This window comes from Heterocephalus glaber, unplaced genomic scaffold (genome assembly GCF_053883595.1).
Source record: "Heterocephalus glaber isolate CG9 unplaced genomic scaffold, H.glaber_assembly_v1.0 deba00000738, whole genome shotgun sequence".
In the NCBI taxonomy this organism is placed as follows: domain Eukaryota; kingdom Metazoa; phylum Chordata; class Mammalia; order Rodentia; family Bathyergidae; genus Heterocephalus; species Heterocephalus glaber.
Window position 1 is genome coordinate 9565408 of NW_028258161.1, and position 23086 is coordinate 9588493.

Sequence of the window (23086 nt, forward strand, 5' to 3'; positions counted from 1 at the left end):
TCCGCCGCCTGCCTCGAAAGCACAGGGTCCTAAGTTCGATCCCCAGTACCAAAAATTTAATGTGCGTTTCATGAATCCTAGTGACCATGAGCATATATGTACATGTGACTTGTCTTTTTCTTTGAAAATGAGTAAAAGAAATTTTTAGAAAAAAAGGCCATCATTAAACCAATACATTAAAGTGAAAAGAAACTTTCATTCCTCTTTGCTTTATTAAATAATTAACTGAGCAACACAATTCCAGCTCCCATGTACAGTGTGGGTGCATGGAAGACAGATGGCCACAAGAGGGGCGTCAGACCTTCAGGAGGAGAAATAGATGACCATGACCACACGGCTCAGAGAGCATGAGCTCAAACTCAGGGAGCCTCAACAATAGGCTTGCCTCCACACATACGCTGCGTTTTATTTCACTTTGTAAGCAGCGTAACGGGCAATCATTGACACGGCTGTGGAGAGCGATTTTTCCTCTCTGGCCACAAGATGGCCACTGCCTGGCCCACTGGTTATGTACTGTGCATGTACAGTACTTCCTGTGAGACTGAATTACAACACAACATATGTGTGCCCCAAAGGCACAGGCTACATGGTAATGGATGATGTGTATTTACAGCCCTACGCTGCACTACCTCTGAGTTTGGTCTGCTTTCTTAAATGGTGACATTCAAAAATACATACACGCTAACATGTTTAATGTGAATTTTGATAATCTTCCATCTATTTTAAATTTCAAGTCAATGTATGTTTCCAAATGATCTCAAGGAAAAGTTTAAACTGAATTACTGCTTATTAGCTCTTAATAACATAGATTCCTGTAACTCATATACAGCTGAAAACCAAGCATGCATGCATGCATCCATCCATCTATCTATTTATTTGGAGACAGGGTCAGGCTAGCCTTGAATTCATTATGTAGTCCAGGCTGGCCTCGAACTCACTGAAATCCTCCTGCCTCAGCCTCTCAAGATGTGTACCACCACACCCAGCTGTTTTTTCCTGATTCAACTTAAAAGTATACAAATTGGGCCAGGGGTATAGCTCAGTGGCATCACACCTGCCTGGCAAGCACAAGGTCCTGAGTTCAATCCCCAGTACCAGAAAAAAAAAAAAAAAGTATAGGAATTAGTACTTCTTCAGTGAAACACTGAGTCCAATCTGATAAAGGAAAAATCTGATCAAAGCCACAAATCTTTTTCCTAGCAGCAAGCTCATAACTATAACTCTTACACATGAATTCAAGGAGTTCTCTCTCATCTACTCACATTTATTCACTCAGTTATTGAAATCCTATGATATGCCAAGCACTATCTCTGGCAATTGGGACAGATGAGTGAACAAAATAGGAAAAAACTTTTGCCCTCTTGAAACATATTAGTAAGGGACAGAAGATATGTCATAAGTGTAATAATAAGTAAATTATACTTACATAAGAAAGTGCTATTAAAAATGAGTAAAGGAAGGAGACCTGGAAATTCAGAAGGTAGGAAGAGTGGCACTATAGTCAGGGTATCAAGAAAGTGGTGAACAGAGGTGAGGGAAGGTCTCAGCGAGAAGCGAAGGTGTGCGAGACCCAGGAGAGTCAGCAAGGGGCTGGCCAGGGGCAAAGCGCGCCCCAGCCGGGCCCAGAGCAGAGCAGGGCAGGAAAGCACGCGTGTGGGAAGAGCAAGCCCCACCCGGGGCCGCCCATGCCTGGGGATCTCAGTGAGGAAAAATTCTCTCTGTCCACACAGCTGTAATGCACTGGACAACACCAGAGTTCTAAGAGCCAGAAAGACCTAGACCTGACGTCAAGGTGTCCCTACCGTGTGGCCTTCCTAAGGTATGTGACTTTGACAAGGAACCTCAGCCAGAAAATGACTGGGATGATGCTAAAAACTACCTCGCAGATTCTGTTTAAGGAAAATGTATATAAAAATTCCAGCAGCAGCAGAATTTAAGAAATGATACGTCTTATTGGATATGAGCTCAAAAGCATAGGCAAAAAGAAAAAAAGTAAAAATAAAAAAGGTTACATCAAACTAAAAAGCTGCACAGCCAAGGAAATAAGAGTGAAGTGACACACTGGGATGGGAGAAATACAGAAAAAACATATACGTGTTCAAGGGTTAATATCCAAAATATATAAGAAAATCAACCCAATAGAAAGAAAGCAAGTCAATTAAAACTGAGCAAAGGACCTGGACAGGCATTTCTTAAAAGAACACATACAAATGGCCAGCAGGCAAATGGAAAAAATGCTCAACATCACCAATCCTCAGAGAAATATGAATTAAAAGCAAAATGAGAGGTCACTTCACACCTATTAGAACGGTCATCATCCAAGATGAAAGAGTAGTGTAAGAAGGGATGCAAAACAAAGGGGCCCTCATATGGCTGGTGAGAAGGTAAATTAGAAGAGTGTTTCCTTAAAAAAATGAAAAGTTAAGACCAGAGTTCCCATGGGATGCAGCAATCCCAAACCTGGACAGCAATCCAAAGGAAAGGAAACCAGTGGGTCAGGTCCCTGCACTCCTGCATTCACTGATTCACTATTCACAATCACCAAGATGCAGAAGCACTCAGGTGCCCTCAACAGGGAGTGGAAGTGGAAAATGTGGTATTTATACACAGGGGACTCCTAATCAGGGGTCTTTTTTTAAAATTTGTCATTTGCAAAAACATGGATGAACGCGGAGGATATCAAGTTATGTGAAATATGCCAGGCACAGAAAAACAGGCACCACATGATCCCTCTTCCAGTTGAATCCAAACAATTGGATTCACAGAAGTCGGGAGTAGAAGTCACCATGGGCTGGGTGGCTGGGTGGGGAGATGTTGGTCAAAGAATACAGAATTTCAATTAGATCGAAGGAATAAGTTCCAGACATCTTTGGGACCAGGGTGACGCAGCTGAGAACGATGTGTTATATTCTCAGAAGAAATGGAAGAAGAAGTAAAAAGAATGAAGGCGTGTCACGAACCTGTACCAACTCCTCACAACGAACTGATCATTATGCACTGCAAAAATGAACTAATAAAAAGGAAAGTGTTTTGAAATGCTAAGAGTAAATTTGTAATACTGTCATTGCAAAAAAAACACGTGAAGTAATACATTAATTAGCTCAACTCAATCTGTAATGTTTACAAATTTTAAAATATGCTATATATGACAAATAAACTTTTATTTACCAATTAAAATGTTAAAACATTTTTTAAAAGAAATGGTAGTTACTATTATTAACCAAAAATGAATCTAAAGTTAGCGCCAACGTTCACATGCACACAATCACATACACAACTAAATCTGGGTTTTAAAAAAAGCAAAGGCCAGTTGTGTTTTTACTATTAACAAAATTGTTTTTATAAGAAATGAAGTTTCAAGAAATTATGTTAAACTATATAACAATTACCCATGTTTTCCAGACTACCTTAAAACCACAGTGGTGTTTTTCAACTCACAAGACCATTATTAAAGTTCAAATATTAACAACCTGTTAAATTTATCATCACATGGGGAATTGAAAAGAAACCAGGAGAGTCTGGCCCAATTTTTATCTCTTATTCATAAAAGGTCCCTAAGCAATATTATTCCAGTAAAGAGCAGCTTACTACAGACTAAATTAACCCTTAAACCCCCTTTTGTTTTAAAGTCATATGTATTTCTATAATTGCCAGTGTTACATTATTGTAAGGAATTTTGATTTATATATTAACATTTTACTTGTGAGCACCAATAAAATAGAAAAGTAATAGGAGAAGGTAAAAATTGATGATGAACAGCTTCATCATCTCGTTACATAGAGCAATGCACATGGAGGTCAAAAAATAAAATCACCAGCTAAACCATAAACTCTAAAACACAGACATCAAAAGTTTATTAGCATTCACAGATATTTTAGAATCAGAACCCCCTGGGATCAGAATCAAGACCAATATTATTTCATATATTCATAATAATCCATTGGAAGAAATAGACAAGACATACTCCAGTAACATTAAACCATTTAGGTCAGGAGAAACCAGAGGGGTCTTTGAAAGACTCCAGAAGGAACTAATCAAATAGGAAACATGATGAAATTTGGTTTATTACTGCAAGTCATCAAGGTTCTAGCTTTGAATTTCTAGCAAACAGCCCTATCAAGTGAGCAATGACTTCACACTGTCATCAGGAAACCGGGCAACGGTTTCCCCTATCGTTTATAAAAACAAACCCACCCCATCCTGTACCAGCCTCCATCTTCTCTACAGACCTGCGGACACTGCCGTCAGCCATTCTCAAAGTCTCATTCAGGGATGGTCACATGTCCACGATGACCAAGACCAAAGGACTCTGTCTCCTAATATCCACCACCTTTATTCTTTCAACCCCCTCTCCAGCAGCCTGGGCTTAGGACCTCATTTCATGTCTTCCTATTGAGACTTCCTCCCTTTGCACCCACTCTCCTACCCACGTTCGGCATACTTTAATGGTGGAAGAAAACTTCACTCCGCACAAATGTGGTGGGTCTGACTCCTTTCTTTCACCAACATCATCTCTCAGTGCTATAAAAAGAGAGCTACAGGGAGGTCTGAATTCTACTATCCATCCTGTCCATTCCAGCACATGAAACTGTTTACTCACAGACAAAAACTGCACCTGTTCTGTTTCTCACAGTGGCTCCCTATCCAGGATGCCCCTCCCGTTCCAGTTCACCATGCGTCCAGGTGCGAAGTGAACACCATGAATTTGTCCAAAGTAGCCCTTCTGTTTTGGGCAGTCTTTGAACCTCTGCCCAACAGGCGTATCCAATGAATGCTCCCTTGTGCCGTGCAGCCGCTTCTATCTCCCTATCACAGGCATGCCTGTGATTCTGGGCCTCTGCAGTAGAGAAGCGTTCACAGGAAGCAAAGCTAGCCACCAGGCCAGTGGGGCATCTTACTTTACATATTTAAAGTTCTAGTAGTCAGAGAATACACTGATTGCCATATTCTTGGCTATGTTTTCATCAAAGGATTTTGGTCTCATATACAATGATGTGAAAAGCTTAACACATGTGGAAATTACAAAGACAATACTGACTATATACTACAAATCTGTTTTAGATACAAGAAATATAAACTAGAATCTCTGATAATAGAATCTACTGTTGTACCTAATTTGCTTATCATTCTATCCAACAAGGTCTCACGTTCACAAATAACCAGCAAGTTGTCTTCCTAATGATCAAAAATTTAAAGCAACCACTAGGACAAGGGTAAGAGGCAGAGAGCAACAAATTTTACACTAAGCTTGAACCAGCTCATTATGATAATTAAGATAATATTTATTGAATAAAACTATAGTATTTATCTAATGCTTACTAACATTCACCAGATAGGTCTTATCAGCTACAATTTTATAAATAGGAAAAAAACTGGAAAAAGTCAATCAACAATGTCAAGGTCACATAGCTAAGGGAAATAGAAATCTAACTTTTTCTGGGTCAAGGGTATAAGCTGTTAATCACTATAGTGAGATCATTAAAGCTTCTAACAACTGTATTAGGAAGAATGAGGTAATTTCCCCAATTAGCCAGATGAAGAAATAGTGGCTCAGAGAGGTCAGACTAACGAATCCCACAGAGCGAGTCCAATCTAAGCCTTCTGATTATGGGCATATTACACCTCAGGCTCACCAGGCACTACATATTACACCGCATATTACACCACAGGCTCACTGGGCACTACACTTGAAGGAAGCACCAGAATACCTTTTCCAACACAATGATCAAAAGCAACATTGACCCATGTGATATAAAACATGGCACTGCAGTAACTGAAATGAATAGCTTAGATTTCCCCCCTCTCTCAAACTGATTTTTAGAATATTAGTTTTAATTCAGTGAGCATTTCAATCCAGATCCTCGTTCTTTCAGAAACTACAGATTAAGAATTTTAGGCCAGACTCCAGTTAGAGCCAGGTATGGTACTCTAGGAGGCCAAGGCAGGAAGATCACATGTTCAAGACCAGCCTAGGCAATTTAGCAACTTAGCAAGATTCAGTCTCAAAATAATAAAATTTTTAAAAGGTCCTGGGAATGTAGCTCAGTGTGAAGGCCCTGGGTTAACGCCTTAGTAACACACACACACACAATTACAGTTAATAAGGACAACACTGGAATCCAACTTCAGTCTGCATAACACCCCAGATCCTAACACCCTTTTTCAAGCAGAGTGCTATTTTACAGGGAGGGAAGCATTCATCACATACGCAATCACAACCCGACTAAAGCAATGAATGGCACAGTGGTGACTCAGAAGGCGGGCAGAGTCAGGCAGGTAAGTAAACTGCAGGAGAATAAAGAGTTTACTTTACAGGAAGGTACAGTGGTCCACTGGGGCAGAGAACACACACGAACTCCTGATAGAAGAGGACGTCTAAAACAGTGAAATTGGAATTTGGACTGCAGAGACTACAGAGCACCACGTTAATGAGTTTAATTTTAATTCAGGGTACAGTAGGGAATTCCTGCACGTTTTTAGACTTGGATGAGGTAACCCAAGTAGCAAACTGGAAGATAAAGCCAACAGGAAAATGCAGAAGTGACTTCAAAGAGAAATAGATGGTAGAAAGAGACAATCACACCAGTGCAGTCCAAAAGAACACGGCTAAATCAAGAACAGGTGCAATGTAAGTACAGAGATACACAGCCAGCCAAGGTAAAAGTGTAATGTGTACTACCTGGCAAGAGATAAAAGGCGAAGAAAAAAGGAGAAAAATTTGAAACCTAGAACACACCTGGCAAAATTAAGCAAGAAACGCATAGACAATCATAGAATTTTCAAGGTCTAGGGAACATTTGGAAATGACTCCTGATTTCACAGGCAATGGGTTAACTGCACCCCAGAACGATATATGTGGTCCATGGAAAGCCACTGCCCTGTCCACTAGAGGCCTCCTGCATGGCTTCGGAAGAAGCCTGAACACTGTGTCCTTTCATTCTGAAGAAAGAAGCAACTAGCTCGTATTAGCAGGAACACAAGGGCGGAAGGGATGGGAAGAGGAACTCAGGTCATATGTAGGACCTGCACACAAGACCCCAGCTAGAGAAAGGAGCGCACTCCCGGAGGCAGGGCAAGGGGCAGACGTCTGAGATACTGCAGTCATTCAAGGAACTCGAGTTAAAAAGTCGGAGAAGCTGAGGGGGTTGCCAAAGAGTCAAAGGACCCTGCCAGCCACTCAGGAGCAGCCCGGGGTAAACAGCACAGAACCTCTGGAAAGCCTGTTCACGCATATTAAAGTACCTGAGAGAAAACATTTTCACTTGCAGTAAAAAGTTTTGGTATGTTTCACCATCCCAAATATATCTAAGAAAATAAGACAGGATTTGTCTTTTTATTAAAATCCACAAAAAAGGAACAAAAGTTAACAGCCAAATATTAGTGTATACTCTAACATAACTTATTAATAATGTATAATCTACCATAACTTATTCCCATGTCAAAAGCAAAGACTTTTAAACTCAAACAGTCATTAGATTTGAGCTACAAAAAAAAATACATCGACTCGATGCCTATGTCATGTCCCATAGAAGACAACTAAGTTACCAAAAGTTTAACACATTGCTCAGTGGAAAAATCTCTTTAAAATAACAAATACATTATTTTTATTTGAATTCAGACCTATTTTTCTTGGCCAACCCACAAAAAAATGTTTCCCTTTCTAAAAGTTCAAGACATTAATACCAAAGTCTTAGCCAAAGTTTATGAAAGTATTACTGAATTGGGTCTGCTTATGATTAAAATTCAAAGTTCTCAGGGAAATTAGTCCCTCCGGGGACTTTAAAGTATGGGTAAATCCAAAAGCCTACATTTTTGCTGATATAATCAAACTAGCATTCCTTGCCCTCCCCTCAAACTTTCTCTAATTTAAACTAGAAGAGATTCTTGTAAAGTTAAACATTTAATGTAAGAAAATATATACATACTGTCTATGGAATATGATATTTTTTTATCAATACGCTTACTATAAAAATGTTTTAAGAGAAGAATGTTTTCAAATATACAAATTCCAAGCAGACAGTCCTTCACAATAACAGACGTAGGCCGAAAGTCCACCCAGGCAGAGCTGTGGCGTCCCTGTAGGGGACCCCGTGCCTGCAGGCTTCCAGCCTCACCTCCCTCAAGCCATAAAGAAGGGATGGAAACACCCCGGGAGCAGTGTGGGCCCCGCCCTGTCAAGACAGGACACTGAGTGCTTAGGGTGAAATCGCTAAGAACAGGAGAGAAAAAGAAGACCCGTCAGGGGCCTGGGCTCTGCCGGGAGTAAGTGTGGCCAATAATCGGGGACACGCATTAGCCTCGGGGGTCATCTACGATGGCAGGTGAGGCCAGAGGAGGAGGAACGGAAAGGAGAAAGAGGTGACTCCGCCAGCACCGCAGAGGCCCAGCGGTGCGAGGCGCAGGTGAATGGGGACAGCAGGAGAGTCCCGTGCAGCTGGCAGAACGGGGCACGCGGGAATGGGAGCAGGCGAGCAGAGAGGAAGGCCACAGCTTGGCAGGGGGAGTGGCCCCCAGCCTGCTCCACTGCTGTGTGCCGGCCAGTCGTGAGGGCTTCCAGGACCAGCAGCGAATCCCCCGCAGTGTGTCCTACAAGGTCAGGACACCTGCTTGGGAACTTCGGGAATCTGCCTCTACAGCGCGCCATGAAATCCCAAGCCAGGCCCAGCCCACCCACGTGCTGGCCAAAGCCCCAAGCCTGCAAGGCGGTTTCTTTGTCACACAGCGTGCTGCGTTTGGAGCGGGAGCAGTCGGGTGACGGGAGAAAAGCGGCAGCCGCTGCAGGGGTCCCGGTCAGCATGAGGCCAGGGCTGTCTTCTCTCGGGAACCGGCCTCAAGATGATGCCTCGGTCAGACACCATAGGACACGCACTCACGAAGCTTTGCTCCCAGCTACAACTTCCGACCCGTTTTTCTCAAGCATGGGATTTAATACATTAGAACAACTCTGCGTGTAAGAGACAGGAAAACTGACAGAAACAAAAGTGCCCAAGACCACTTTTGGGTCTCGGAATGGTAAAACATATTTCAATGGGGACGTATATTCTAGACACCTAAGTGCAGTTTTAGAAATGCCACATTTGGTATCCACAGTTAACATCACACGTATCCATGCCGTGTGCATGTGTAGACTGTTTCTAGCCTACATTTTGATGTTAAAAATAATTAGGAAAAAAATGGAGAAGGAAATCCCTGAAATTGCAACTCTCTGATGATTTCCTTTGGTTCTCGTCAGCCAGGGCTCCTCCATCCCTCATCCAGAGCAAAGCGCTGGAGAGAGGATGCCCGGCCCCAACAAATGGTAAAAGTAATAAGAGGCTATAAAGGGCCAAGAACTTCTCAGGCAGTGAGAAAGGTCAGGTAGGCACTAATACCTCTTGATCCTAACTCTGAAACCTCAAATCAACCATTCCATCAACATAAATCTTATACCTCAAGTCAGGCTCTCTTCTACACTACCATACACTGGATAATCCACAGCATAACAAAAAAATCTGTTACATAGATATAAGTTAAATAGCACCTCACCTCAGAGTATAATAAGAGAAAAGTACGATTTTGTTCATACAGAACTTATGCACTCAAGTAACTAGTGGAGAAGTGGGTATAAGACTCATACCTGGGGCTGGGGTGTAGCTCAGAGGTAGAGTGCATGTTTAGTGTGCATGAGGCCCTGGGTTCGAGTCCTAGCACCATCACTACCCTGCACTCCTTCAAGAAAACATCTCTCTCTCAAAAACAAGCAGTGAGCCACTCATCTTTTAAAACTCTTGTCCTGTTCCTGTCCCTAGCCTTCTATTTATTTTCATTCTAAGAAATTATGAAGAAAGTACAATTATGAACCAGTGTTTCCCAGATAAGAGACAGGAGTGGAGGAGGAGGGAATAACCCAATTATAGTTGAAAATACAAAAAAAAGAAATCAAGTATCTGAGATTTAAGATAGGAAGAGTACTTTTAGAAAGTTTAATTTCATTTATGCAAATGTTAGGAATTTATTCTTTCCGCAAATGTTATTTGAAAGTTTCAGAACATAATGCACACCAATAATCCAGCATTTCGGGAGGCTGAAACAAGGAGATTACAAGTTTAAGACCAACTGGGTAACTAGTGAGAGCCTGTCTCAAAATGTAAAGACTTAAAAAGGACCGAGGACGTAGTCCAGGGAAAAGCCTGGGTTCTATCCCCAACATCACCACCAAAAAAAACCCAATTTCATGTCAGGGTGAGGCGCTGGAAGGAGAACACTTCTTCCTCTTTCTGGGGGGTGGGCGGTGAGCCAGTGCCTCGCTGTGTGGCCCAGTGCTGTCCACTGAGTCGAGCAGCGCAACACCCATCCAAGCCACCAGCGCGCCTGTGCTCCCAGCGCACCTTTCACGTCTAGGCTTCTACCTCAAACATATGCGAAGCAAAATGAAATACACCAAGGTTCTCTGCTGCAGTTCCTTGGCTTTGGGGGTTTGTGTTTTTTTTGATAAGCAAAAGATAGTAACAATCTAAATCTCCATATTTAGAGAATAGCCTATGGAGACAAAGAAAACTTATTAAACTGTTTCCAAAAATGGACACTTTTTAGCCTGGCATGGTGGTGCACGCCTGTGATCACAGCACTGGGGAGGCTGAGGCAGGAGGAGCACTGTGAGTTCAAGGCCAGACTAGGCTACATAGTGAGATCAGAGCCAGCCTGAACTACACAGGGAGTTGGGGGGAATACTCTGTGTGAGTATGAAGGGTGTAAAACAACAAAAAAGCAGAGAACACTGTGATATTTTTATAAAAAGTGAAAGAAACCCATTTTAGCCTTTTCTGATGAAAGCACAGCATTATTTGAAGGGATCCAGAAACAGCGAATGACTGTGGGGAGGACAGCTGGGAAGGAAGGAGCAGCAGGAGCAGGACGACCGCTCTGTACCTTTGCGGGACGGTGGGGCTTGGGAATGGTGAACTTAGGACCTGTGTGAATATTAAAAAGCATCTTAAAAATACTGCTGAAAATAAAGCTATTTGCTGAATTCCATGATAAATACAAAATGTCTCTAATCCCATTCACTTCACATTCCATTAACTAAGAAATTTTGTGTAATACCATAATCTGCACAATTTCCCCCTAATTGAAAACAATTTATAAATCTCAACATAATTTGCATATCAAATAGCCGTGAAAAATATGCCTTACTCAAGGAGCTCAATAAAGAAAATAATCTCAAATGCTCTATACTAGGTGTAACAAATGAATGGTATGCCCGAATTCATAATATCCATACTTTATATGTTAAACATACAAGTACCAAAAATCCATTATTCCTGCAACAAGAAAAAAATTAATCTCTAAAAGGAAATTTTTACCAGTTAGAGTGTCAGATTGATAGCATAATTCATTTTCATCATGGTGAAAATGAAAACAACTAAACTCTGGAGGCTAAAAAGCTCCCAAACAAATAAAAGACATATTTTCAGGAGACTATTAACTCTATTATAGTCAACTCAATTGTTTCTAAATCATTCAACATAATCACAGAGTTTGTTCAAATATTGTTTTTCCAATTATACAGAAAATTTGTCACCTTAGTTTTTAAAAGAAATTTAATATTTCCTGACAATTAGACATTCTTAATATTTGGGTAATTTTATTTTTAGACCTATTTCAGGCTTATAACAGTATTTTGCAACCACCCCCCGGCCCCAACCTGGCACATGGCACGGAGGTCACAGCCCACCCTCTGCCCACGGTCACCCTAGTGAAGCCCTGGGTGCAGAGCGGCCACCCCAGCGCGGGACACCAGAGCGCTGCGCTCCTCTGCGCTCCTCTGCACTCCTCTGCTCTCGGACTCCACCCAGCCAGGAGGAAATTCAGGAGGATGAAATTTGGGAGAAGGCCGCTCCTGGTGGCACCCTGGAGCCTTCCAAAGTAGGAATGTCACTCTCCCAGTTCCCCTCCTGACTTGCTCTTTCGGTCTCTTTATGGTCCTTGAAGAATTTTTCAGTCTTTTTCTGTCAGATGCTAACTGACCAGTGATCGTGCCATGGGTATCGATGATGTAAGAGTATGAGTGTGTGAATAAGGTGCACAAATGTGTATGTTTCAATATTCGGTAGGTTCTTATTCATTTACCTACAGTATGCAGTTTAGCACATAATTATTGGAAACCAGTCAAATCATATGGCACTATAGTCATGGTATCGGAAAAAGTGAAGCCAGTCTATGAACTTTATCCTTTAACTTAATACTTTAATTTATTCAAGCATTTACTGAATCATATGAAGGCTTAGTGGGAGCTACAGCAGAAACCAACACAACGGTGGAGCCAATTTAAGGTAGAAAAGGACAGAAACAAGGACACACATAGGCACGTGTTGTAAAGAAAAGGGTAGCGAGCAAAGATACAAAGGCAGCAGGGATGCCCTACTCTTTCAGGTGTGAGGGTCGGGAAGGGTCCTGCAGGCAAGAAAGCAGAAGCCGAGCTGTTAACTGTGAGGGCAGCCAGCCAGGCTGCGGCTGGAGGGAGACCAGCTGCGGAAGACCAGCTCCTGCAGCTGCGGGAGAGGGCCAGGCGGGCTGGACGCGGGGTCCCGGGCCAGGCGAGTCGGGCCCCGAGCTGCAGGACCAGGGGGCGCAGGACAGCATGGAGGGAAGAGGCTGGCAAGGGGCGGGGCCTTGGGACCAACAGGAGGCTGAGTGACCCCACAGTGCAGGGCGAGCAGGCCTGTGGGTAAAGAGAGAAGCTTCGCCAGTGGAGTGAGAAGCTAAGCCACAACAAAGCAGCTAACACATCACTGTGCCTCTGAGAATTCAGAGGTTACCAAAGACAGGGAAACACCTAATGCTTCTCAAAGGCTTCGACTAATTCTAATAACTGTTAGTATTTATTTACCACAATTCCACCTTAGAATTTGGAAAAGATAGTTCCTGATGAAAAAGAGAAAAAAATGCTTGTTTTTTTCCAATTTTGTGAAGTTTGACATACTAAAAAAATTTTTCAAAAATAATCTGTGCCTACTGTAAAGGTGTGTAAATAATATTCATATGCACAATGAAACTCCAAAGTTTGCTCTAGTCCCACCCCAATATCACCAGGCGCATGCCGTAGAAATCTCGTTTCTTTCCAGTACAGTATTGAAAAAGCTGACCAAAGCTGGGGTATAGCTCAGAGGTAGAGTGTTGGCCTAGCACGTACACGGCGCTCGGCTCAATCCTCAGCGCTGGCCAAAAATAAAATGCTGGTGTGCAATACCCTTTCAGCCATGGGAGAAAAAAATTAAAAACAGAAGGGGAAAAACGGCTTATAGATACACAGAACCAAAGAAAAACAGTACGGGCATGTACACCCAGGCCACAGGGTGGGAAAAGGCATAAACTTGTTGAACATTTTTTAACACTTAAAATAGAAACTTTTCAAGGCCATTTGAAAACCATGTTACAGGTTGCTAGAAAAGCCCTGCACAGGAATGATTTAAAAGTATGCCTATCTATATCATAAAATCCCAAAATTAAAAGTGGCTTATGAATGATTCAATTTCTACAGGCAGGCTGTAAGAAATAGGTAGTGAAAACAACATACTGTAGGCTAAAAATGTTAATGCAATTTCTTAACCGCTGTTTTTTAAAGAATAACAGTTTTACTACCCATAAAATATAGAAATAAAGATCAAAATTTCAAAAGCAAATGATATGCAGATGAGTGGGAATAAGGAGAGTTATTGTATATTCTTTTCATCATCATATCTAATCACACAGCTCACAACAAAGATCTTCGAGACTGCTTGCAATGAAAATATGAAAAGGCACCCGAAGGTTAAAGCTAAAAATGAAAATGCATCTTGATCCACAGTGCAAGCTCTAAACGTCTGGTTGGAACAGCAGTATTCACAGGCGAGATCATATCAGCTCCTCGGCTCTTCCCCACGAAGGTTAAGCCACCCTCCTCCAGACTCTTCGCTCAGGAGAATTCCTGATTCCTTCCACGCTGCTTCCAGGCCTTTAGCTCCACAGGCCAAAGCAGCAATGAACACTGCCAGCATGAAGGGAAAGAAGAAATGAGGAGCACCCATCACTGCTGTTCTGGGAGCAAATGACTCCACTCTCATCCCTGGGTCCGTGCGCTCAGCAGGGGCCAAGCAGATACCCCACCCCACCCCACCCCGGCATCACTGGGAATTCTCCAAGGGTACTCTGACATTTAATCCTACGAAGACCATGCAAGCTTGCCAAACACAGAAGGAAACATAAAAAAATGGACTAACATACAGATTAACACTAATGTCATCTTTGTGTCAGATTATGTTCTTCAGAAAAGAACCAGAGATGATTTAAAAAGATTAAGTTTTATTCTAATTCTGATAAGATGCCACAGAAGCAAGAATCCAATTCTGAAAGGAATGCAGAGGGCATTCGAAATACACCGGGGATGAAAATGAACCCTCCCAGCATACCAAATGGTATATCCAACATACACAGAGAAAATAATATGCAAGGCAGTAAGACTTCTGACTTGGGGCCAGGGGTGTAGCTCAGTGGTAAAGCGTGGACCTGTCATGTGCCACCACCACCCCCCCCACACACAGAACACTCAATACGAGAGAGAGGTGTGAGGTGTAACCATCAAACTTATTCCCATGTAGCGTTGATGTCAGGAAGCAAAGTAGCCTCCTGTGACCATCTACCTATATCAGAAAGCAGATCTCAGCGTGGTGCATCTTCACACACAAAGCCCAAGTCTGCCAAATGACTATGACTCTTCCCTACTTTGTACACAATGAAAGTGAAGTTTACAGAGTCTAAATATCTTGGATAGGGCCACCCAGCCACCAGTGAGGGTGAGCTGAGGGCCAGAAAGCATATCCCACTCACTGGTTTCTACTCCTGACACGCATAGCTTGTCTCTCTCATGAGAAAATACCAACCATGTGGCCCAGGATGTCCCTGGCAACCAACCCAGGAGGGTGGCATGCCCTTCCACAATGCCTGCCAGGCTCCTAGGGTACCCGCCTGTGGTCCACTGATGCCTCTGATCCACAGTATTTAAATCACAAAAGCAGAAAACTTGTGGGGATCTTAGGTCTCACATACAATAACATCCATCAGTCGTTGCATTGTAAAACAAATAATTATAAACACGCATTAGAACAGCAGTTACTGTTATTATCATAGCACAACAAAAGAATCTGCTACTGCATTAATATACCAAGGTGAGAGACAAGTATCTTAAAAGGTTGCTTTTAGTTTTATTTTTGGTGTTTTTGTGAACAGGCAGATTTCTGTTATTAAATAAAATCTCTGGCATCTTATAATGAAAACTAAATTTCAAAACAATCTTTATGTCTTTAGTTTTTACATTTGGCACTGCTGGAGGACAACAACTATATTTACTTCTATACAAATTTTGGAAAGAAAGTGGGAAATCATATTAATAAATCACATTCTTATTAATAGAAAACTGTAAAATTTTTGAATTTAGAGATGGGGGCTTCGGTTATTTTTACCTGGATCATCAGAACAGTCTTCTGGTTATGCTGTGCTTATGAGCAAAAGAAGAAACAAAACTAAACAACAACAACGAAGCACAACTTAAAAAGTAGGCACTGGGCAGCAGTAGAGCCCAGCTCGGGCCCTGCATGAGGGCAGAGCCCAGGAGCCCAGCCTGTGCCTAAAGCTGAATTCCCACAGCTCTTCTGGGCCTCAACCCTAACCAGCCACAGATGCGCTAATCGCATTTCTGCATAAACCATCTCCTGATTTTGTAATGAAGAAAGATCATTTTGTACTCTGGAAACCAACTTCTTTGACATAGGGATCGCTCTAGAAGGGCTGAGTAAAATGAGAAAGGCTTTTCCAGTTTAGAACCCGAAATTGCACTGTGAGCCACAGTCCGACTGTCCCCAGCACTCACCAGTGGATGCATCAGGTTAGAATAGGCAGAAACTAGGGCTGTGGTGACTTACTGACTGGCCTGGAGAGGAACACAGTTTGTAACCATCTCCATAAAACCTGGATGAGCTTAAAAATGCTTCAGGGAGAGAGGGAGGCGAAAGGGGATTTTAAAAAGAGAATTAAAACGTGTTGTGTACATGTACTGATTCCCCACAAGGGATGCGATCATTATATACTACAAACATGTGCTAACAAGGAAATAAAATGCTTCTTCAGTAGGTTTTTAATTTACCTTTGTCCTGGATATTAAAACATTTGGTCTAAATCAGGTTACAATGTAAAGTAAAAATGAAACAAATTTAAAGAAACTTTCCTTTTGCAAGATGTATGAATATAACTACTATGTATCACGTCGGTATTATCTACAGAGAGTTATTTTCAAAAGTGTAAAAAGTATTAGAATAAACACAGACTATTCTTTAAAAAAATAGTAATAATAAAGCCAATAAATCTTTATTTCCTAGCATTAGACTATATAAAAATATTTTCTCTGTATCATTCAGTTATTTTCTAATTCTTTTATCTAGGACTCAGCAAATTCAGGCCAAGGTAAAAAAGACACAGTCTTTGACCCAGGAATCTTCATTTCAGAAGGATCACAGGATCAAAGGCCTGGGAGGGAAGATTCTGAGGGGAAGAGTAGGAAGTGACTTCGTCCTGGCTGGAGGGAGCGCCAGGCTGTGCAGGAAGAGGCGAGGCATCGTGGGGCAGGGCTCCTGGGCTGTGGGTGTCAGCCTAGCCTGCCAGGCCTCGGGTGCAGCTGTCACTGCCCTGCCACGCCCGATTTTAAGACAGGGCACTGGATGGAGGATTCCCTTCCATGGGTGAGGGGAACTGTCCTCAGCGTGCTTTTAAGGTAGTTTTCCTGCATTAATGGGTCCTGCCAATTAGATAAAGTTTTTCTTGCTGGGAAGAAGCCTAAGATGTAGCCTCTTCTCTAAAGGTCAGGGCAGTCACTCCCAGCACAGGGCGGGTGGCACTGGAGGTCTGTCTCCTTCCCGTGCCGGCTAATTGGGTGCAGGCCTTTCAGCAAGGGACAGGAGTGAAAATGGCAGGCTCCCAATTAGCTTCTATTTTCCTTAAGGTCCTTCCACTTTCTGCTCCTAAATCCTTCCAGTCACGCATTGTAAAGTTCCTGCCTCTTCCTCTGTGGAATTTAGTAGCTGCAATAAAGTGTGAGGATACACGAACCAAGTCAGATTATGATCCATTACCTGCCAATATTAAAATTACAGGCTACACAGTCAGAGTCAGGAAACAGTAATGGTTAAAAGGAATTCGATTTTTTCCCTCAGTATTGGGGACTGAACCCAGGAGTGCTCTGTCACTGAGCCACAGCACCCCCCTTTAATTTTTTTTATTTTTCATTTTGAGGCAGGATCTCACTACATTGTCCAGACCGGTTTCCAACTTGTGGCCCTCTGGCCTCAGCCTCCTGAGCAGCCAAGATTACAAGTATGTACCATTGCACCCAGCTAAGGTATGCAAACTTCTTAAAACATTGCCTGACAGGAAAACTAAAGGTTTTGTTGCTTTTTCTGTTTCCTGAGTCTCAGAGTCAAAATTTCAGAAGCTTGAAAACTTTTTCAAAGTAGCACAACAAACCATTTCATTTTCAAATCCTCTGTTTTCTCTGAGATCTCTCAGGAAAAGGAAGTCATGGAGCTGACATACGGAAAACATGTCCTCTGAAAGATGCACAGGCCTCCATCTCCTGAGATGGACCCGGTGTGGGACTGAGCTCCAAGCTACTCTGGGCAACTTCAATTCATCACCAAAATGCCAGCCTCCCATTTCCAGAAAACAGCTTCCTGTATGGAGTTCCAGCAAGACACATCGGCCTCTGTGTTGCTGAAGTAAAACCAACCAATATTCTGCCAGGGAACAGCACGGCGCTGCCCCTTGTGTGGGATCGATCCGACGCAGGGCAAGAGCCCTGGCTCCTTCCAGCTGCCTGCCAGCTCAGCACTCTGCTCCTCATCTCTGCTGTTTATTCCCATCAGCAAAGCCAAGTGGTCATAACTCCCTTCAAAAGCAGAGATAATAAGCGACCAACACTCCAATAGGAAACAGGCAAAAGAAAAGCCAGTGGCGGGGTATAAACCCTAGCACTCCCTTGACCTCTTCCACCCGGACACAGAGGAGGACGGACCTGGTGCTACCCTGGTGATCCCAGACCAGCAAGGCAGAGATGACGATCTTAACATGCAGGGCGTCCTTTGATCTGCGGATGCAACCCTCTTTATTATATTTTTAATGGCAAAAGCTAAGGAGCAAAAAAGCCCCAGAAGAGACATGAAGCCATTAAAGTTGGATGACTTGGGAGGAATACAGTTCACAGGGATAAAACCAAGCCACAGTGAAACGGAACATGGAGCTGGATCGCCAAGGTACAAAGCAGAACTATTACTCTTCCCTGCCCAAACAACAGTGCTTACTTCTGGCAAAAATGTTAATCTGGGTTTTGTTTCTGCAGTTCTTATCCTATTAAACTGATTTCAGGATAATTATTCTGTTGAGAATCTTCATGGCTTCTGTTCAGCCAGGCACAGTCTCCTTCATACCAGATTTAGTAAGTGGATGGATCATCATTTTTTCAAAACTCAGGCCAAGGGAGAAGATGCTTTCAGCCTCAGGAATCACCGAGCTGATGCTGTCTACATGGTCTCAGGGAGGGAGGACCTGTTCTTCCAAAACCTGGCTTTCACCAAACACTTCAGCAAAAGCAAATCAAGGCTCAGTCTTCAAGGGGAAAAGACACGTTTTGTGATTTCTTTGCTCACAAAGAAACTATTTTATACCAAAATTACAAAAAAAAAAAAAATCTATACCACTTCCTTAAAAATAGATCTGCAGCTGTAAAAGTTGTATCTTTAAAATATAATTGTGTGTATTAGCCTTTAGGAACCCCGAGCTGCTGACTTTATCTCATTACAATTTACAAAGTCACCTTTAGATACTTAGCTACCTGCTGCTTGGCTCTGCCATCCACCAGCTCCCCTTTCTGTGGCAGGCCAGATAATATTTGGTGTTGACAACTGTGTTCAGGGAAGCAACCACACTTGAACTCACTTTAACTCCAGGGGCTTCATTCAGCCCTGTCTCTCCCTTAGATTTCCAAGTGGGCAGAAAGGGACATCTGCTGGGAGGCTTCCGGGAAAGGTGACTGGCTTTCAAAAGGAGCCACGGTGAAAACAAAGGTCTTCGTCCCTTTCCTTGCAGTGTCTGGGGCTCCGGTCAGAAAGCACAGGCGACACCACAGGTGCCCAGAGGCCCTGGGTGGACTGGGAGATGGTGCTGCCTGCCCAGGACCCCGACCTTCCCTCCCTGCACACACCCTGCACAGGAGCAGCACAATTTTCCTCACCAGGAATCCACGTTGTCTGTCACCAGCAGCCAACTCTTTTGCAACTAATACATGAGTACAGTGGGGTTTTCTAGGTCCCAAGCACAATGCTCCATTTATACATCTACACCTACATCTATCTATACATAACTGTATAATATAAACAAAATTTAACTTTATATTACATTTATATTCTATAAAATCATACATACATACCACTTGACATAGCAGATGCCACAGGGCCGGGTCTGGGGTGATCCCTCTAGTCAGATGGGCCAGGTTACCGGAACCCCAAATCTCAGACACAGTAAAGGCAAGCAAGTGATAGCCCACCTGATGCCAAGACCCAAGTGCGGCTATCTAAATGTTAAAACCTTTATCTCAAAGAGCTAGGGAAAAATAGCATCAATCAGTTGAAAGACCTGTATTATTCTGAGAAAGTGGTATTTCTTTAGAATTTCCATGCTTTGAAAAATTATTTCCATCTCATAAAGTTTATGGGCTAACACTGACCCTATGATAAAAATCAGTGCCTCTGCCACACCATCAGAGGTGTCTAAGGAACACTATTCCTTTCCACTGTCTCAGATTCCAATATCCAACAAAATTATTTTAGGAGGCTGATACCATAAAACAGTCTCCGATGAAATGCATAAAATATTTAGGATTTCTTTAATTTTAAAAATTTTAATGTAATACAAGTAGATAAGAAAATATAAAAAACACTCTTGTATAAAAAAATTTCATAACAAAATTAGAGAATAACAATGATTCATGTACTGTGTATCATGACCTCAAAAGAATGACCAAAATGTTACTCAGAGGACGAGTCATGAGATTTCTTTCCAATGATATCATTAATCTTAATTGATAAACAGCTATTCCAGTATTTAGGCAACAAAACTCAGAATAATTTTTAAGTTATTTAAATAAACAACAAAACATTCCCTCACTCCATGCTCACCTAACTTTCTATCCGTAAGAACTTTTAAAAGAAAATAAGTAACCAAGTTCTCTATTTTATTTTACCCCATCCTCCCCAAAGCCCCTCCCGTCCCTATGTACAACAGCTTTGAGTAACCAAGTTTTTAACATCAATACAAACTATCGGTACACACTCCATATCACTAATCATCAGGAACATGTAAATCAAAACCACCAAGAATCATCACCTCTCAACAGACTAGTTACTACCAAAAAGTCCAAAGATGAGTGTCAGTGAGGAAGTACAGAAGAGGGTATGAACACTGCAGGCGGGAATGTAAATCAGCCCAACCGCTATGGAAAACAGCACAGAGTTTCCTCAAAAAACTCAAAAACAGAACTACTATGTAATCCAGCAATTCTACTGCTGGATATGGGGCCAAAGGAAATAAAATCAGGAACCCAAATACATATTTACCAGCTCTCTCATTCGTTAAAGCACTATTAACAGTAGTCAAGAAGGAGAAATAGCTCCGTGCCCATCAACAGATACATGGGTAAAGTAAATGTGGCACACATACACAGGAATATTATGTAGCCATCCAAAGAAGATGAAGCCAGACGACATAATGCTAAGTGGAAAAAGCCAGACACGGAAAGACAAATGGTCTCTGTTACACGTGGACAGGACAGCATGGCGGTTACCACAAGCTGAGGGTGGGGAAAGGGACACACTGAGCAAGGGTACAAACTTTCAGTTCGAAGAGAAGTTCAGGAGACCCAATGCAGTCATGTCGAGCAAAGTGAAAGCCAATAGACTGCACACGTGAATGCTGCTGAGTAGAGCTCGCGTCTTCTCACCATACACATGAAATGTTACCTATGTGAGGTGACAGGTTTATTATTTTGACTGAGGTAATTTCACAACATCAAAACATCGCATTGTATCCCTTAAATATATAGTTTTGTCAATCACACCTCAATAAATCTGGGGGAAAAAACTATTAAAATAACAAAGAAAACACTGGGATTTCTAGCCTCAAAGGGGTGGGCATTGTGCCAGGCACAGTGCTATATGACTGAAATCCTAGCTACTTAGGAGGCTGAGGCAGGAGGGTGGCAAGTTCAAAGTCTAGCCTGGGCAACTCAGTGAGACCCTGTCCCAAGATTTAATTTAAATAAAGGGGAGGAAGGTGAGAGGTAGTGGCTGGGGATACAGCTCAGAGACAAAGAGCCTGCCTAGCATGCAAGAGGCCCCGGGTTCTATTCCCACCACAGCTAAACAAAGAAATGAAAGAGAAAGAGGAGAACATTAAGACTAAAACCAATTAAGACACTAAAACTAAGTGGAAAAATTAACTTACAAGATAAATTCTTAAGTCTTTGCCCACAGTAGAACTTCATGAACAGTCCTTCACCCACAGATGGGAAACAATTCTTTCTTTCCTCCCTTCCCAACCCTTTGGTCCTGGGGGTGGAGCCCATGGAATCCAAACACTGACTCCAAACAGCAGTAAACAGTCCCAAGTTCATCAGTCCTAGGTGGCTGTCTCAGCATGAACTAGTCAACTCTAAAACTTACAAACCTAAAACTGATCCTTGACATCATGGGAGGATAAGGTCCCAATTCTGACAAAATAATGGAGACGCTGAAACAACACTATAGCGCATACAGTACTCTCCTCATGAAGTACACGGAAGGTTTTAATTTGCCTTTTACATCTTCTGACTTATTGCTTACTGAGGAAGAGCAGGCTCGAGAGTGTAGTCGGCAGCTACTTTATTCACTGCCAACTATCTGCGCCTTGGCAACAATGCAAATGTTAAGACTGGGATACTCTGAAAACCTCCTGCAAATATGCACAACTGCTCGTAAGAAATCTTTGATCCGAGACCAACATACAAATATTCTGCAGTTAGATCAGACAAACTCAAACACAGAGCCCAGAACTTAGCTGAAGTTTGTGAGAGTAACTGATCTTCAGTCAGTGCTGCGAGGGGAGAAACATCTGGGCGGTGACAGGACGCGTGGGGTCTGTTACGTTACCTGCTCCTGCTTCTCCAGCCACTGGTCCACCATGGGGTGGCTGGCGCTCAGGGAGGTGCGCGCGTTGTCCCGCTGGAACTGAGTGGACCAGTTACTAGTGTCCCTCGGGAGGCTTCTGTAGTTTTCATCTTTCTATTCGAAAAGAAAGAAAAAACCATCTTGTTAAAAACCATGCCTTCCAAATTAAGAACATTCCTGGTTTTTCAAAAGGAGCAGAAAAATGATTCTACTACACGTTTAAAGTATTTTTCCAAGTCTATACAAAATAGCAGATTGAGGAAGCCTCAAAGATACCTTGAAGTGAGATGGATCCAACAAGAGAGGACTCAACCCCTACATCATCAGCACATAAACCCTTCCCCAAAATGCTCAGAGTCATCTTCTTCTCCCCTCCCTCTTTCAGGCCCACATCTGCAGGGTCATTAACTCAATGTTTTGTGCCAAGATTTTACTCCTTGGCCATAACTCTACTTTGAGATCAACTTGCTCCCCTCTGAAATGACAACTTCCAGCCGGACACTAGCTCCAGCTCCAATGCTCCAACAATGTCCACACGGCTTCCTGGCAGACAGTACTGTTCTAAGTTGTACATCTGATCACACCCCAAGTGCAGCAAACCCCCAGGTCAGCCAGAGCATCTTTTGGACGATTGTGCTTGCTCCATCACACACACCCCTCACCTTCATTCTCGCTGGTTCTGAGAGCCCGGTGACACTGTGTCTGGAGAAACACTTAACATTCTTCAAAGCCACTTCAAATACTACTTCTACTAAGGAGTATGCCCTGACTCTCAGCAGAACTAACCAAGGCATACTTTTTGTTACTATTGTATTCTAATTTTAGTT

General features: G+C 42.5%; 1 protein-coding gene across 23 annotated transcripts in view; it reads right to left on the bottom strand.

Moving 5' to 3' along the window:
• Nucleotides 1-23086, bottom strand: part of Pard3 (par-3 family cell polarity regulator) — a 605457-nt gene that overhangs the window by 294434 nt on the left and 287937 nt on the right. For 20 of the 23 annotated variants that reach the window (XR_015449461.1, XR_015449462.1, XM_004861865.3 and 17 more), the window contains one exon: nt 22242-22373. The exons of the other annotated variants lie outside the window; for them this stretch is intronic. Coding sequence is in view for 18 of the 20 variants with exons in the window: in XM_004861865.3 (XP_004861922.1) it covers nt 22242-22373 (132 nt within the window). In the remaining 2 variants the exon portion in view is untranslated. The remainder of the gene's footprint in view (nt 1-22241; nt 22374-23086) is intronic. 23 annotated transcript variants of the gene reach the window in all.